Below are 13,516 nucleotides of genomic sequence, written 5' to 3' on the forward strand. Positions count from 1 at the left end.
TACTCAGATTACGTTTCATTGTCTGCTCCCCCGAATTGCTGGTCCAACACATTCGCTTTTTTTAAACATCTGGATGGCAAGTATATCGGAATGCCGAACATTAATGGCTGTCAGTTGAGTTCTGTAGAACCCTGCGAGGATTTTTATTATCATGCATCTTGTTGTGAGAGCGGAGGGATGACACAGGAGTGTGTAACGTCCGCTATATAGCATTGCTTCAGGATAAAGAAAAAAAACAAATTGAGGCCTTTTCGTATTAAAAAAAATATCTTCTAATTTCGAAAGTCATTTGCAGTTTGTCTCGATGTATTGGGTGCAGTGAGGGCACGCGAGTGCACGGGAGCCCATTGTCAGGCCATCTTGATGAGCGCGTTGTGAGAGAAGCACAGACATGGCATCTCGATGTACTCGCTTCCAGGCTGATTGCACAGCATTTCTGCGAGAAAATCGAAACAGTTGTCAGTCTCCCAAATACTTCATTACCTCTGTCCAAAAAAAGAAAAATCCTATTACACCAAAAATATACAGCATTGTACTAGAAAGAACAATCTTTATTCTGGTCATCTTGTTGCTGGATTGGTATCGGACCGAATGGGTAACATGGTAGCTAGGAGGGTGGTGGAAGGAATGGCGGGGCTGAGGTTAGGGAGGGTGGGTAGAATAAGTACCGTAGAGAAGGTATTTTTGCTATATGGAGATGGACAAAGACTGGATATGCAGCACCACAGACTTCACAGACCGCCATTCAGCGTGAAGGTCTGCAGGCGTCATGGCCAAACGCTACTTCCGGTACAGGCAGGAAGTGCCGCCTTGCGTGTCAGTGATGTTGCTAGGGAGATGGGTGCAGTTTTTGCATCTCTACATGCCGTATTCATCACAAATAAGTTTTCAGTTAATGCAAGGAAGTATCGTGTTGTAGAAAGTTCTGTTTGTTATATTTTTAAAACTTCTAACAATCAGCTTTGAGAACAGCGTACGTACAGTCTGCTGAAACACGAACATGGTCATGATTGTGTAAGTAAACTGTTGCCAAGTGGGATATTGAGCTTTAAAGCACACGCATAAACACAGATTTATTAATAAAAATCATACAAAAAGTACTTTGTTACTTAAAGTGTTGGAAGTACAATTGATTATGCATTTTAATTCTATTTTCAACTGTTACAAAATATATTATAATGAAAATATGTAGTCCCAACTATGCCAAAGCAAGTTCCGATGACACTGTAACATAAAACATATGATTAAATTACGGTTGTGTTTACCTCTCTAAACAATGTTGAAACAACTTTAATAAAGCGCTTTTAATTAAGTCGCGGGTATTACAGAAAATAAACTGGCTTAATATCTTTATCAAGAGGTTGAAGACATTTTTAAAAATGACAGTAGGACTTTTGAGGCATTAGTGTTTAGATTAGTGGCATCTGATGTACTAAGCAGTGTACTAATGTTACCGAAAATGCAAAATGTAAAAATTTGTAGGGAAATGCAGCCTGAGTTGTTACAAATTCACACCATTGAAAAAAGTGATTATACATTATGAATGTTTCGTTCACACAGTTTTTTTATTTTTTATTTTTACTAAAACGTAATTAAATGGCGAGGAAATCGTTTTTATTTAATTTCTTGAAATTCATGGTTTCCCTTGCGATTTTGTGTTCGAGGTATTAATAAGTGAATGAAATGAGTCTTATGAGAGTGATATGTTCGCCAATCAGGTATGGCTTTAAAACACACACACACATATTTTCCATGACAGTTATAGGAACTATCGTGTATTATTCATTAATTAAAAACAAATCATCATGCTGAATCAAATTTTAAATAAATATTTTTCGTCTTTTTGAAACAAATATAATTTCTTTTGGAAAAATCTTCAAATGTATATGTGCCAAGGTGCTGATCAATAGACGAGAAGTGTTCACAGTTTCATGTACAAAATATACAAAACTTCCATCAAAATGCATATCAGTAGCGCATATTTATTTACACAACAAAAGACTTGTTAGAACTTTTGAGCTGGACGTCGGAGGTTTTCTCCGGGTACTTTGGTTTCCTCCTCCTCCCCCCATAGTATGAAATCGCTGCTAAATAAACCAACCAACCATTGAGTCTTTTGGTTCGTGCAACCAACTGCACATCATGAGCTGACCATTTCTGCAAATGATAAAACAATGGTAACTGATTGTTAAAAAAAAAAAATAAAACACATTCATCCGCTTCGCGCTCTTTTTGCCTGTAGTTGAAGTTCTCCGTGCTTCGCCGAAGGACCCCGATCATCTTGTCCAGAGAGTACAGAGGTCTGTGCGCGAGCCTCCTAGAGGAGGAGACATTGGTCATGATGCCCTCAGAAAAATCCCCGGCAGCAGCCATCCCCCAACCCCCATCCCACAGGAGGAAAAAAAGTGGGGAAGGATGCTGTAGATCGTGTTGAACTCTGAAGTGTGGGAAGTACACGGCGTGAAGTTTTGTCTAACAGAGGGCAAGCTAACAGACATGCGCAGTGGCAATTGCACACGACATCTTCACTTCCGCTGAAGGTGCTCCGGCAATGAAGGAGGCATGAGGATATAATTAGTTCGCGGTTCGCCTTTTAAATAATTGAAGCTTGGGCTGTGCTTTGCAAATTACGTTAAGAAACGGGGGAGCGGTTCTTTGCCGTGCGATTCTCGGGTGGATCGGGACAACCAACGGGCAACGAGAAATCGCCAGGTGACCTCGTGCAGTGCACCATTGGACGCAGCGAGCTACTTCCGGGGGATAGGGGTACTCAAGGGAGGAAAGGATGGAACCGGGTGGCTGGGTGGAGGCCTTCTCTGCAGGTAAGATACTCACTTCTTCTAAAAATTAGAAATGGTCTTGCTTCGCCTGCGATGGAGAAGTGCAGATAGGCTGACCTCAGCGGAGTTCGACGAAGGCCGGAAACGGGTTGAATTGCCGACCTTGGTGACTTTTTTTTTTCCTTATAGCCTTCTTTTTCTAGTTCTTGTTGATTTTTTTTCCCTCCTTTGTTCTGCCTGTGCAGAACTTGGTGGCAGTTGTAACACTAAACACTTGTTTTCATGTTTCATTTCATTCTTTCTTTCCTAAGACCATGTGCAGAACTTTGTGACTTAAAAACAAAAATCCATTTTCTCACTTTCCTGTCACATTTTTTTTCTTTCATCTTCTTTTCTTCTTCTTTTTTTTTTCCTTTCTGTGTGACTTTCTTGTTTCTCCACCCCTTCCCTTCTGTCGATATCTCTGCGGCAGCAGCAGAGGCAGGATCTACAAACGGTCATTGTCTGCGAAACGTTCCGGGAATCAGGTGGTAGATGGCGCTAGAGTCAGCTGCAGAACGTTCCCCGAGGTTGACTGGCCGAGTTCACCCAGCAGGCCTCGGGGTTCCAGCCAGGCACGTCCGAGAGAGGCGTCTCCACCACAAGCCATTACGGTGCTGCCACCCACCCCCACAGACTGCAGCTGGCCACATAATCTAGTTTGATGACCCTCGAGGCCACGCGCCGCCCGCAAGTGCTGGGCCGAGCGGCGACGATCACCCATCTGTCTCTAGAGAGGGCGTTGGCAGCGAGTTGCCCCCTCCCCTGCTCTCCTCCCTCCCCTACTCTTTCCCCTCCCCCCATCAAGAAAAATGCCCTCGCCGCTTTTACGACCGAGTGCCGCTCACCCCTAATGTTGGACTTTAAACATCTGCGTGGGATGCTGTGCCGGTGGGTGCTGGTGATGGTGGTGGTGGTGGTGGTGGAAGTGGTGGTGGCTAATGCCCGGTCGGTGCTGTATCTGAGAAGATAAAAGTGCTCACCACGCCTCGAGGCGGGAAAGGTACCCGCGGGGTCCCCGGATGATGAAGCGGTTGGTATATGGCCAGAGACACTCGAATCAGAGACCATACTAGCCGAACTCATTCGTGTAGCTTACCTCGCTCACATCGAGCCCAGAATCTTTGTCATCATTTTCTTGTCATCTTTCGTTATCATCGTCGTCGTCTCTCAGAACCGGGTTCTGTTGAAAGAGGGTACATCAAACTTAAACGCCCTTCCTAACGCTTGTCACTTGATCAAGAGGCCGAGAAACCCAGTGTCATGGACCGTTGGACCAAGTTTGGCAAAAGCTGTGTGAAAGTCGCAGGAAACCAGTGGCTTGTGGGCGAACGTTCGGGACGTTAAACTTCGGTCAGCGTGCTGAGCCAAGTGCAAACTCTTCGCTGATGCATTTGTCACAATGATGGAACTTTAGGGGCACTTTGGAGGTTTCACGCCTCGCCTTTTCACCCGGTTAAAAACGGCCTTCAGAGAGCAGCCACACCACGACTGGCGCCGTTGGCTTGGCGCTGGCAGTTCAACAAGAGCCTGGGAGGAGTTATGGAGGCGTGCGTCGTCTGACCACAGACACCAATAAACAGCATCCATGGTCTGACAGTCCGACTTTCTCTTCCACCTTCCTCCACCCTCACTGGTCTCTTTCCTTTTTCTAGTACCATGCGGGGACCTCTGGATTATTTACCCACTGTCCTAGGCATGGGTCTATTGTCCTTCACATCACACAGGAAGGCTTCCGGTTCTTAGCTAATCCTTAGGTAACCTTATCTTTGCATCATGGCTGCGGCCACTGTGGACCCTGATTCTTTGACTTTTCTCCCCTTTATACTTGCCCGACATGGCTGATCCTTTCCAAGTCTATCATTCACGCGTTATTACCCTTTGCATGGACCTCTCTCAACCCCAACATTTATCATTTGCTACCCAGGAGGATAGTCGGGAGGATGAGAGAAGGTGCTGGAATAGAAATAGAACAGAACTGCGCACTCTGTCACACTCCTTCCTTCCTGCGCACAAAGAGAACAGGAGAAGTGTCGGTAGAAAACAAAGGAAAAAGGTTTGTGATGCTGAAAATGTGACCATCTTCTGTTGTCCAGCTGAGTCATCGTCGTGTGGAGAGAAAACAAACGAACAAGAAGTCATTCCAGCTGTTTGGTTGGGAAAAAAAATCGAAAATTCCCCAAATTAGATGTTTCACGACTGGGTCGAAGGGAAGAAAAATCGAGAGGAAAAAAAAAAGAGTCTGGCGGAGCTGATCAAGCACTGAAAATGAGTTGTCGGAATCTTTCTCCTTAAAGCCTGGGTTACCTGTGATGAGCTTGTTGCATTGGCGACAGGAGGAGACGATTCTAAGCACCGCACATCGTGGACGTCACCGATTCTTAATCATCTACAAGACATGTGACCGCCATCTTGAGCTTCCTTTAAGCTCGCGGTCATGTAAAACATGAAAAATGAACAAGATTCCAAAAGGTGGGGAGCGTTCATACTTTCCTCATCAAATGTTTAACTCTTAATACTGACACGCTCACAAAAATATATCAATCATTGCATACACCCGTCCCCTACAAACCCATACGCACCCGAGCAGTCTCTCGCTCTCACGTATACACATACACCCCTTTACTCGGGTACCCAGGCTAATCAAAACACATGGTTATTATTTACATTTTATCGCTAAATAATAAAGTGTAGTAGTCAGACAATTGTTTGTATACTTTGTTGGGGATGGAGAATCAAAGCTGCATGGTTTGTCTTGTTTCGTGTCCTTCACATTTCGCAAACATAGACAAAGGAGGAAACTGGGAAAAGTCATTAAACAAGTTAACCTGACCTCATGACCCGATGCAGTTACAATTAAACAGTACTGTGCAGGATGAGTAAAATTAATTTACCCGAGGAAAACTTGCTTGATCTCTGTCACGGTTGAAAATACAAAGAAAATATGACATAGCAACAAAAGTAACGAAATAAATAGAATGGAGAATTCGTTATCACCCAACACGACACTTTCTGTCGATCTTTTCCTCATACCTACTCCCTCCATCCACACTGCGGCCGATGCTACTGATGTTTATACAAACGCGTGCAGTTTACGCAAACGTAATCAGAAAGTAAGCAGAACACGTGACCACTTAGTGACGCACAGCGTGTGCAAACAAAATGGCGGATTGTCCCGACATGCGTCGCGCTTGACGTCACGAGCGACTTATTGCTTCGGTCATGTCACACTTTCACCGCTCGATGGTATGGCCGAAGCTGAAGGAGTGGCCAAGCGATCTAGTGACAGGCCCTTTTTTTTTTCTTTTTTTTTTTTTTTAGGTTGGCAATACCGATAGGTGTTGCAGAAGGTTACCCATCGATTAGCCTGCGTCCACATTAACTGTCTTTCTTTCCTCTCCCCCAACCCCCCAACCCCCCCCCCAAGCACTCGAAAGAGACAGGGGCAACGACTAGTTGCCTCATTTGAAAACCTAATTAGCTCCCTTGTTGTAAAAACTCTCGTGGGACCTCATGAGAGGACGGGGGTGTGTAGGTCCCTGCGGGGACGAGGCGGTGCCGGAGTGCACAGAGCTTGACGAGGTGTCCACTGCATGTAAATGTTCTGCTGTTTGTCTTGCAGGACCAGGCCGCCAACAGCGACCACCTGTGGGTGGAGACCAATGCCTCCGGGGACTACTGCTATGCAATGGATCTCGACTGTAAGGTAAGAGTTCTCTTACCTCCACCAACCCAGGCGTGAACGATCAAAGGTAGATTAGATGGGGAACGGGGTGCGGGCGACTGAAAAGCTAATCGGGACTGGGGTGCGGGATACGGCTTCTCCCCGACCTCGATATGCATATCCACGTGTTAACATACCTGTATATGCACACAAACATGATGACATATATATATATCAAATTGTGTGTACACGCATACAGACACCCTTGCACACTTATCCATGCCTGCACATACCACACAAATGTGTATATAAACAAACATTCAACAAGTGGGCAGACCACATGCACAGTGTGACACAACTTAAATCCACTGATCCAGAAGATATGTCTATGTGTTATATAGCTTAAATCCATTGGGGTAGATTCCCCCATCCTCCCTTCCTCGTTCCCTCCGCCTGCTCCATTTCTCTCCCATCGACTGTCTGGCAATTTCGTAATTGGATCTGCGTTTGCTGATAGCCTCTGGCATTTGTTTTTTACATGTACACAGCTTGTTTTTATTGCACGCACACCTTCAAAGTCTTGAAAGAGGATTTATGCATTTTTCCCCCCTTTAGTATTTTTCTTTCTTTCTCTCGTTCCTCCCCTGCTGTTACTCTCACACCTACATACGCACGCACACCAACACCCAGGTTGATTGGCACCAGAAGCACTTTTGCCCTGCAGCCATGGAGCGGTCCCCGGAGTTGCCGCCGCTCTGTAGCTTCTTTGAATAAGTTATAAACGAGCGCCCTCTTCCGATTCGGATTGGCACGCCTCGCAATGCGGCGCAACTCTGTGGCTGCTGTTCTTGGTCGTGCAGGTGACTGGTCTCATCAGCCACAATTTTCCGCCTCTCCAGCGCCTTTATCTGCCTAACACGATGGCCGCTGTTGTTCCATGTGAATGGCGACTTGCCTCTAAATACAAAAAATAATAATAATTAGCTTTTGCAGTGCTTTCTGAATGGGGGCGTGATGACCACACGCAGGCAGTGGGGACATGATGTGTGGAGGGACGGGAGGGAAGGAGAAATATGGAGATGGGGGAGAAAGAGTTGGACAATCAGCGCCGTCTGGTTGCCGAATGTTGGAGCGGCGGTGGTTCCAGTGTTGTCATTGGTCCTCTGCCGAGTACTTCATGTCCAGATGCATTGGCAGTTGTCTGCCACGAACGATTTCTTTCTCGCTTTCTCTCTCTCTCTCTCACTTTCTCTCTCTCTCCATCCCTCCCGCCTTCCTCAGGACATAAAGACTGCTGTGCCTCGTTGCATGAAGTTCAGAAGTGTATACACGCGCCATTCACGTGACGTCCTCTTAGTCCTAATCGACCGACTAATGATGGCGACAACGGCAGGAGGTTACAAAATATATAAAAAAACTTCTGACTGGAGTGTCGTCAAGCGTGAAATTCGTAGTTTGTCCAACCTTTTTTTTTCCATTTATTTGTTTGGTCCTGTCGAGTTCTACGATGATCGCTTGGCCGTGAAGGTCGTCTGCGCAGAGAAATGTGAGGAAGGAGGATCCCACCCTTCTGTGGACCATGAGCACTCGGGGGGGGGGGGGGGGTGAGCTGCGGTAATTCGATAACATCCTGCCCGACCATCCTGGCTTCCTACGTGGGCCAGACAAGGAAACGATTGCCGTATGACTACAATTCACAGTCAAAATCTCGGTACTTGCGCATCATCCTTGCCACCAAGGTGTGTTGGTGTTTTTTGTTGTTTGTTTTTTTTTTTAAAGACGACGGCTGGAGTTGAATGTCAAAGGTCAAAGATCAAAGAGAAGATAGGTTTATGCGTGCATGAGACATCATGTGCGAGGTTTGGCAACGAGCGTATTTGTAAAGTAGAAAGGAGAGAGAGAGGAAAGGGATGAAAATCGAAGGAAGGAAATTGTCTCCAGGCCTGACGTTCGTTCGTATAACACGGATATCGGACAATAGGGCATTTGGACAATTCCAGAATAGACATTATCCTCTGTGTGTGTGTCTCCTCAGAGAGAGGAATAGCGAGACCAGCGCTGTGCCATTGTGACGGACTACATAACATGCGCCTGGTTAAGAAGGTCTTTGTGTGTGTGAATGAGAGGTGGGTAGGATGAAGTTGTTCAGCTCTTTCTGTTGAATATCGCTCGATATACTCTCATAATTATTACTACATGTACTTCTATTCACATTGTATATTTGCGAAGAAACAGCATTTTCTGTAAAGGAAGATAACATTAAACATTGTACAACGAAAAAGATATATTTATGACAAAAATTATGAAAGACTGCCTTGAAAAGTGTTTAAGCGATATTTTGTGTGTAATTTGGAACCCAACAATAAATTGACGGGTGAGGATTGACTGTACCAATGTATCTCTTTCCAGCAGGAGGAGCTCAAGAGGAAACACGTAAGTGGTCTTTTTGGCAGTTTGCTGTGTACAGTGTCGCCTCTAACACCTTGGTGTCTAGCGCTGGTGTGGATGGGACTGGGCGAGCTTCTGGTTAACAGGTTGGCTGGCAAGTCTTGTGTCTGGCTTGCCTCTATTGACACTAGTCATTGCAGCTGATGAGTACAGCTCAGGATGTATCCTTGACAACAATGGTAGAGACAGATGATGAGGACATGTCACGTGGCTCAAACCGACGGGTAGAGCATTTTGAGAGTTGGCCAATGACAATCACTGTCATGGCGCCAGTGTGTACACAAATATCCGTTCTTCTTAATCGAGAGTTTTGGACCCCTAGACAGGGACCCCTAGACCGACAATGTCCGTCCATGCGCGTGTGGGGCCGTACGACCTTTCTCCACCACCTGCTAATGAGGGCAGCCGCCAACGGTGCCACGGTGCCACGCGCTGGCATTTGGTCTTTTATCTCGCGAGACCTCGTCTTGGAGGCCGGCGTGCACGGTCACGCGATGGTAACCAGAGGCGCTCTGGGGGGCGAGGAGATGCCAGGATCCTGCTGTCACTTCAGCTCAAGACTAGGTGGAGAGGGGAGCACTCTTTGGGATTACCCGCCATTTGCTTTAGACTTCGCTGCTTTTAGCCGTGGGAACATTTTATGCAGTGGCCTTCTCACCGGACACATTTTGTTTGTTTATTTCGGGGATTGATCTGGGCTTGATACGAAATGCCGTTTTCCAGAATTGAATTGAAAGTTAGGGGTGGGAAAGGGGGCGGGGAGAACCCCCACTAGCAAATATTTTTGTTGGAGGAAAAGGGTTTACAACCCGGACGTGACGGACACACAGGACTTTGCTAACATCGTAAAGGTTGTGGCCAACGGAAGAGTTGTGGACATGTTTATTGGACGTTAACTCCTCCATTCGTGACCTCACAGACGCGTTGATAGTAGCAGGCTGGACATGAATATCGTTCTCGACAGCTGGCATTCAAACAAACGAAGATGTGTGGCCTACACGGAAGATGGCGCGTGAACACTGCAGTTCTCCTGTCTGCCTCGCCTGTGCTGCTTATCGACAGGTTGTGCACACGTACGGGTGCTGTTTGTCAATAGTTTGTTTACCTGCGTGTATGTGGCTGTTTGTGGTTTCTGTGGTGCCCTCTAGCGGCGGTGTTTTGCTCCGGCGCCTGCCTACAGCCGCCTGATAAAAGGCTGAATTACACGGAGGAGCATTTATCTGACTGAAACCAGGCGATAGTACAACTGCAAAGGTCGCAGTGGCTCTGGCAGAAAGTTTATAGAATGTGGGATGCTGGCAAACAGGTTTTGTTTTGTTTTCGCTTCAGGTTCGTTTGTTTGTTTGGGTTTTTTTTTTAAAGCTAGTTAATTTTATCCTTTTTATAAGTCGACTTTTCATAGCATTGTCGAGAGTGCAGGTACGTCAGCATAACAGTCACCATCTTGTTTCTGGTCGTAGCAGCTCGCTCCAGGTATATGTCATAAACATTATAAACAATGTTTGATTGCCACCTCTGTAGCACGGCGATAAACAGTGTTTGTTTATGTGTATGTTGACCTATCCGTAGCTGGCGGTCCGGTGGCTCAACGGTTTGCGCCTGTCACCATCACAGTCGTGGGTTCAGCTCTCGTCTCGGGCACGCTGTTTTTTCTCTGCGTGTGGCATCTGTTTACATGGCTGGCTGCCTAGCCGGGATAAAACATTAGTTGCTGGCTGCCAGCCTCCGCTCACGCCCTCTCCGTAGCTCGGCGATAAACACGGCTTACACTGTTGCCTTCGCAGCCACGGCAATAAATAAAGAGTTCATCCAGCCACCGCGACACCATGATCAACAATGTATGTGTCGCCTCCACCGTCAGACAACGGTAAATATGTTTATGTTGTGGTCGTCTCTTTCCGTCATCGGATGCACGTGACTGGTTGAGTTTTGTGTTGTTGTTTTTTTCTTCGGGTTTTCCCCACGCCTTCCGAAAAACGAGCGCTTTCCAACCAGCGAAGTAGTGGCTTTGATTGTAGAGGTTAGGCCGTGCCGATGTCCGGGTCTGTAGCCGAGGCTAACCGCGATTAGCCGTTCGTAAATCGGTTTTGATTGCGCTTCATATCACCGTGTGGACGCCCCGGCCTGTAATGGCCGCTCTCGGGATGGAGCGAAGCAAATAAAGAAATAAAATGTTATGACGCTGTTCGTCGGTGAGAGAGAGAAATGGACACTAAACTGTTTATTTGATGGGTCAACGACCAGTTCAAAGCAGAGGGAAATCTTTCATCATCAACAATCGACATCAACACCGTTTTAAGACAGAGTAAGATGAACACATGCATTCTTACCATTCCTCTTGGCAGAGGGGGCAGTTTCCGTTATATGGTTGAGAATCTGTTGATGTTTATTTCACTAATTCCTAGTCTAAAATATTATTGAGAATTTCTGAAATTTTTATGGTTTATTTCTGCAAGGTACCTTTCTGCTTCAAACTTCTTTTTAGACTGACTGTAATACCTATCTGTTTCTCTGTGGAACGTTGGATTGCATCAGGAGATGTCTGTACACATAATCTACTTCTAAAATTCTTTCTTCTGAGTTTTTAGCATTGTTTTATTCTTATTCTTTTTTTTTTTTTGGGTGGGGGGGTCCGACACTGGTTTAAAAAGAGAGAGAGAGAAAAAAAATATCTTCGTGTGACATCGCAAAATAATTAGTCGGAAAGTACTGACTCGTGGAAAAGTTTTCATCTCTTCAGTCGTGCGTGAACTGTTCTGAGGCGGCGAGAGTAGTTTTCGGTCAACCTTGCCTGTCTTTATTTTATTTTGATGTAGTGAACTCTAGTGGAGTCCTTTCTCGAGTATATTATTACTGTGCGAATCATCAGGATCGTAATCAGCTGACCTTGCATGACTTGTTCTCCTGTAATAGACGTCACGTGACATTTTACACTCATGACGTTCTCTGTTCGTCAGCGCATTTTGGCTTTGGTGGCGGTGTGGTGGTGGTAGTGTGGTTAGTAGCTTTGTCTGGACGTTAGACCATGGAAACCAGTTGACTGACCGTTATCACTAAAACTGCTTTGTGTATCTTAGTCCTCCTTGAACTTTGAACTGACGAAGCAGATTGCAACATTTGATCACTGTCGAGCAACTTTTTTGGGGGGAGGAAAGGAATAGCGAAAAAAAAATCCTAATGATCACGACCTCTTGTTTTCCGAATGGTGTTTTCTGGATTGGTAGAATGGGCGAGATGAAGGCTGCCCACAACTCTGTGCGGTGTCACGCGAGCTTATTTACTTTGAGTCTTCTTAAAATATGGAAGAATGTTTGACTAAGTTTGGCAAAGTTTTTATAAAACCCTCGTGTAAAGCCTCGGCTAGACGTTGTCAAACGAAGGGCCTTAACCACGTGACCACGAGTGAGGAGATAAACCTCACCCTCACACATTTTCCATGGCGTGGAGCACAGGCCCCTTTAAGACTCGGACGGTGGAAACTATGAGCTGGTGGGAGGGTCAAACGAAACGACGGAAAGGTGCGGCAGGCAAGGGTCAGTGATGAAGTCCTTCACGCGCACGAGCTGTGTCGGCGCTAAGTAAAGAAGTCCAGATGTAGAGGAACGTCTGGTGCTCCTTGGGCCGCTAATGGAGTGGAAGCTAGCGACGAAAGCTGAGAGAGAAGTAGACAGCGAGGTAGCAGATGTTGTTGACGTATTTCGGCGATAAGCTGGCGAGTTTTGTGATCCCTGGGGGTTGTGTATTCATGTTATTTATTGACAAAGGTCACGCTTCTCTCCGACACAAAATAATGGATGAGGGAGGAGGATTTTTGTGCAGCTTTTATAAATCATTACCATTTAAGAAAAGAATCTTAGAACAATGAAAAATAGTCCTGTAGTCTCGGGCTTGAAGTTGGGTGTGTAAGAGTGTACAAGGGTACGACGTGTGATAGTCGATTTCCCTGATGTAAGAGAGTTCCTGACCAACCTCATCGATTTGGTGCTGGCCCCAGAAATAGCATGGTGTGGCTTCAGACACTGCTTACCCCTCCCTTACCCCCGCCACCCATCCCCCTCCACAACTACCCTCACGTCTTGTCGCGGGTGTCATCATCGCTGTGTTATCTGAAGTTGTCGCGGGCGCTTGCTTACGTAAGGCGTCGATGCGATTAACGGTTTGAGGGTGTCGCAGACCGCTTCCCTGGATCCTGCCTGTCTTATTGTCCGACACCAGGTCCCCACACCCCATGATACCAAGACCAGCTGGAGGCATCGAGTCCGCGCCCCTTCCGTCGTGAGGCTGCAGGATTGTCTTCGCTTACTTTGTATATAAACTTAGAAATCATTGTTTACAAGTTTCATTCAGTTGATCTTCTTTGACTCTAACGGACGTGCTGCCACTACATTCGCGACTAATGCCATGGTTGTGGGGACTGCTTTGATGCCAGCTTGTTGATGTGATCTGATGTTCTGATATGTCATTCACAAAACGCGAGAGGGCTTTGTGTGTGCGTGTGTGTGTGTGTCTGCGTGCGCGTTTCCGCTCGATTTCTATTTCTCTTTTCACTTCCATCACTCCATCGTCCTCGTATTCTGCCACAGCG

The 13,516-nt window shown here is 46.2% G+C and overlaps 1 protein-coding gene across 10 annotated transcripts in view; it reads left to right on the forward strand.

The window, feature by feature from the left end:
* LOC112567067 (diacylglycerol kinase zeta-like) overlaps nt 1–13,516 on the forward strand; it is a 121,492-nt gene that overhangs the window by 64,856 nt on the left and 43,120 nt on the right. For all 10 annotated transcript variants that reach the window (XR_003099738.1, XM_025243599.1, XM_025243601.1 and 7 more), the window contains one exon: nt 6,442–6,525. Coding sequence is in view for 9 of the 10 variants with exons in the window: in XM_025243599.1 (XP_025099384.1) it covers nt 6,442–6,525 (84 nt within the window). In the remaining variant the exon portion in view is untranslated. The remainder of the gene's footprint in view (nt 1–6,441; nt 6,526–13,516) is intronic.

Source organism: Pomacea canaliculata, linkage group LG6, assembly GCF_003073045.1.
Source record: "Pomacea canaliculata isolate SZHN2017 linkage group LG6, ASM307304v1, whole genome shotgun sequence".
Lineage (NCBI taxonomy): Eukaryota > Metazoa > Mollusca > Gastropoda > Architaenioglossa > Ampullariidae > Pomacea > Pomacea canaliculata.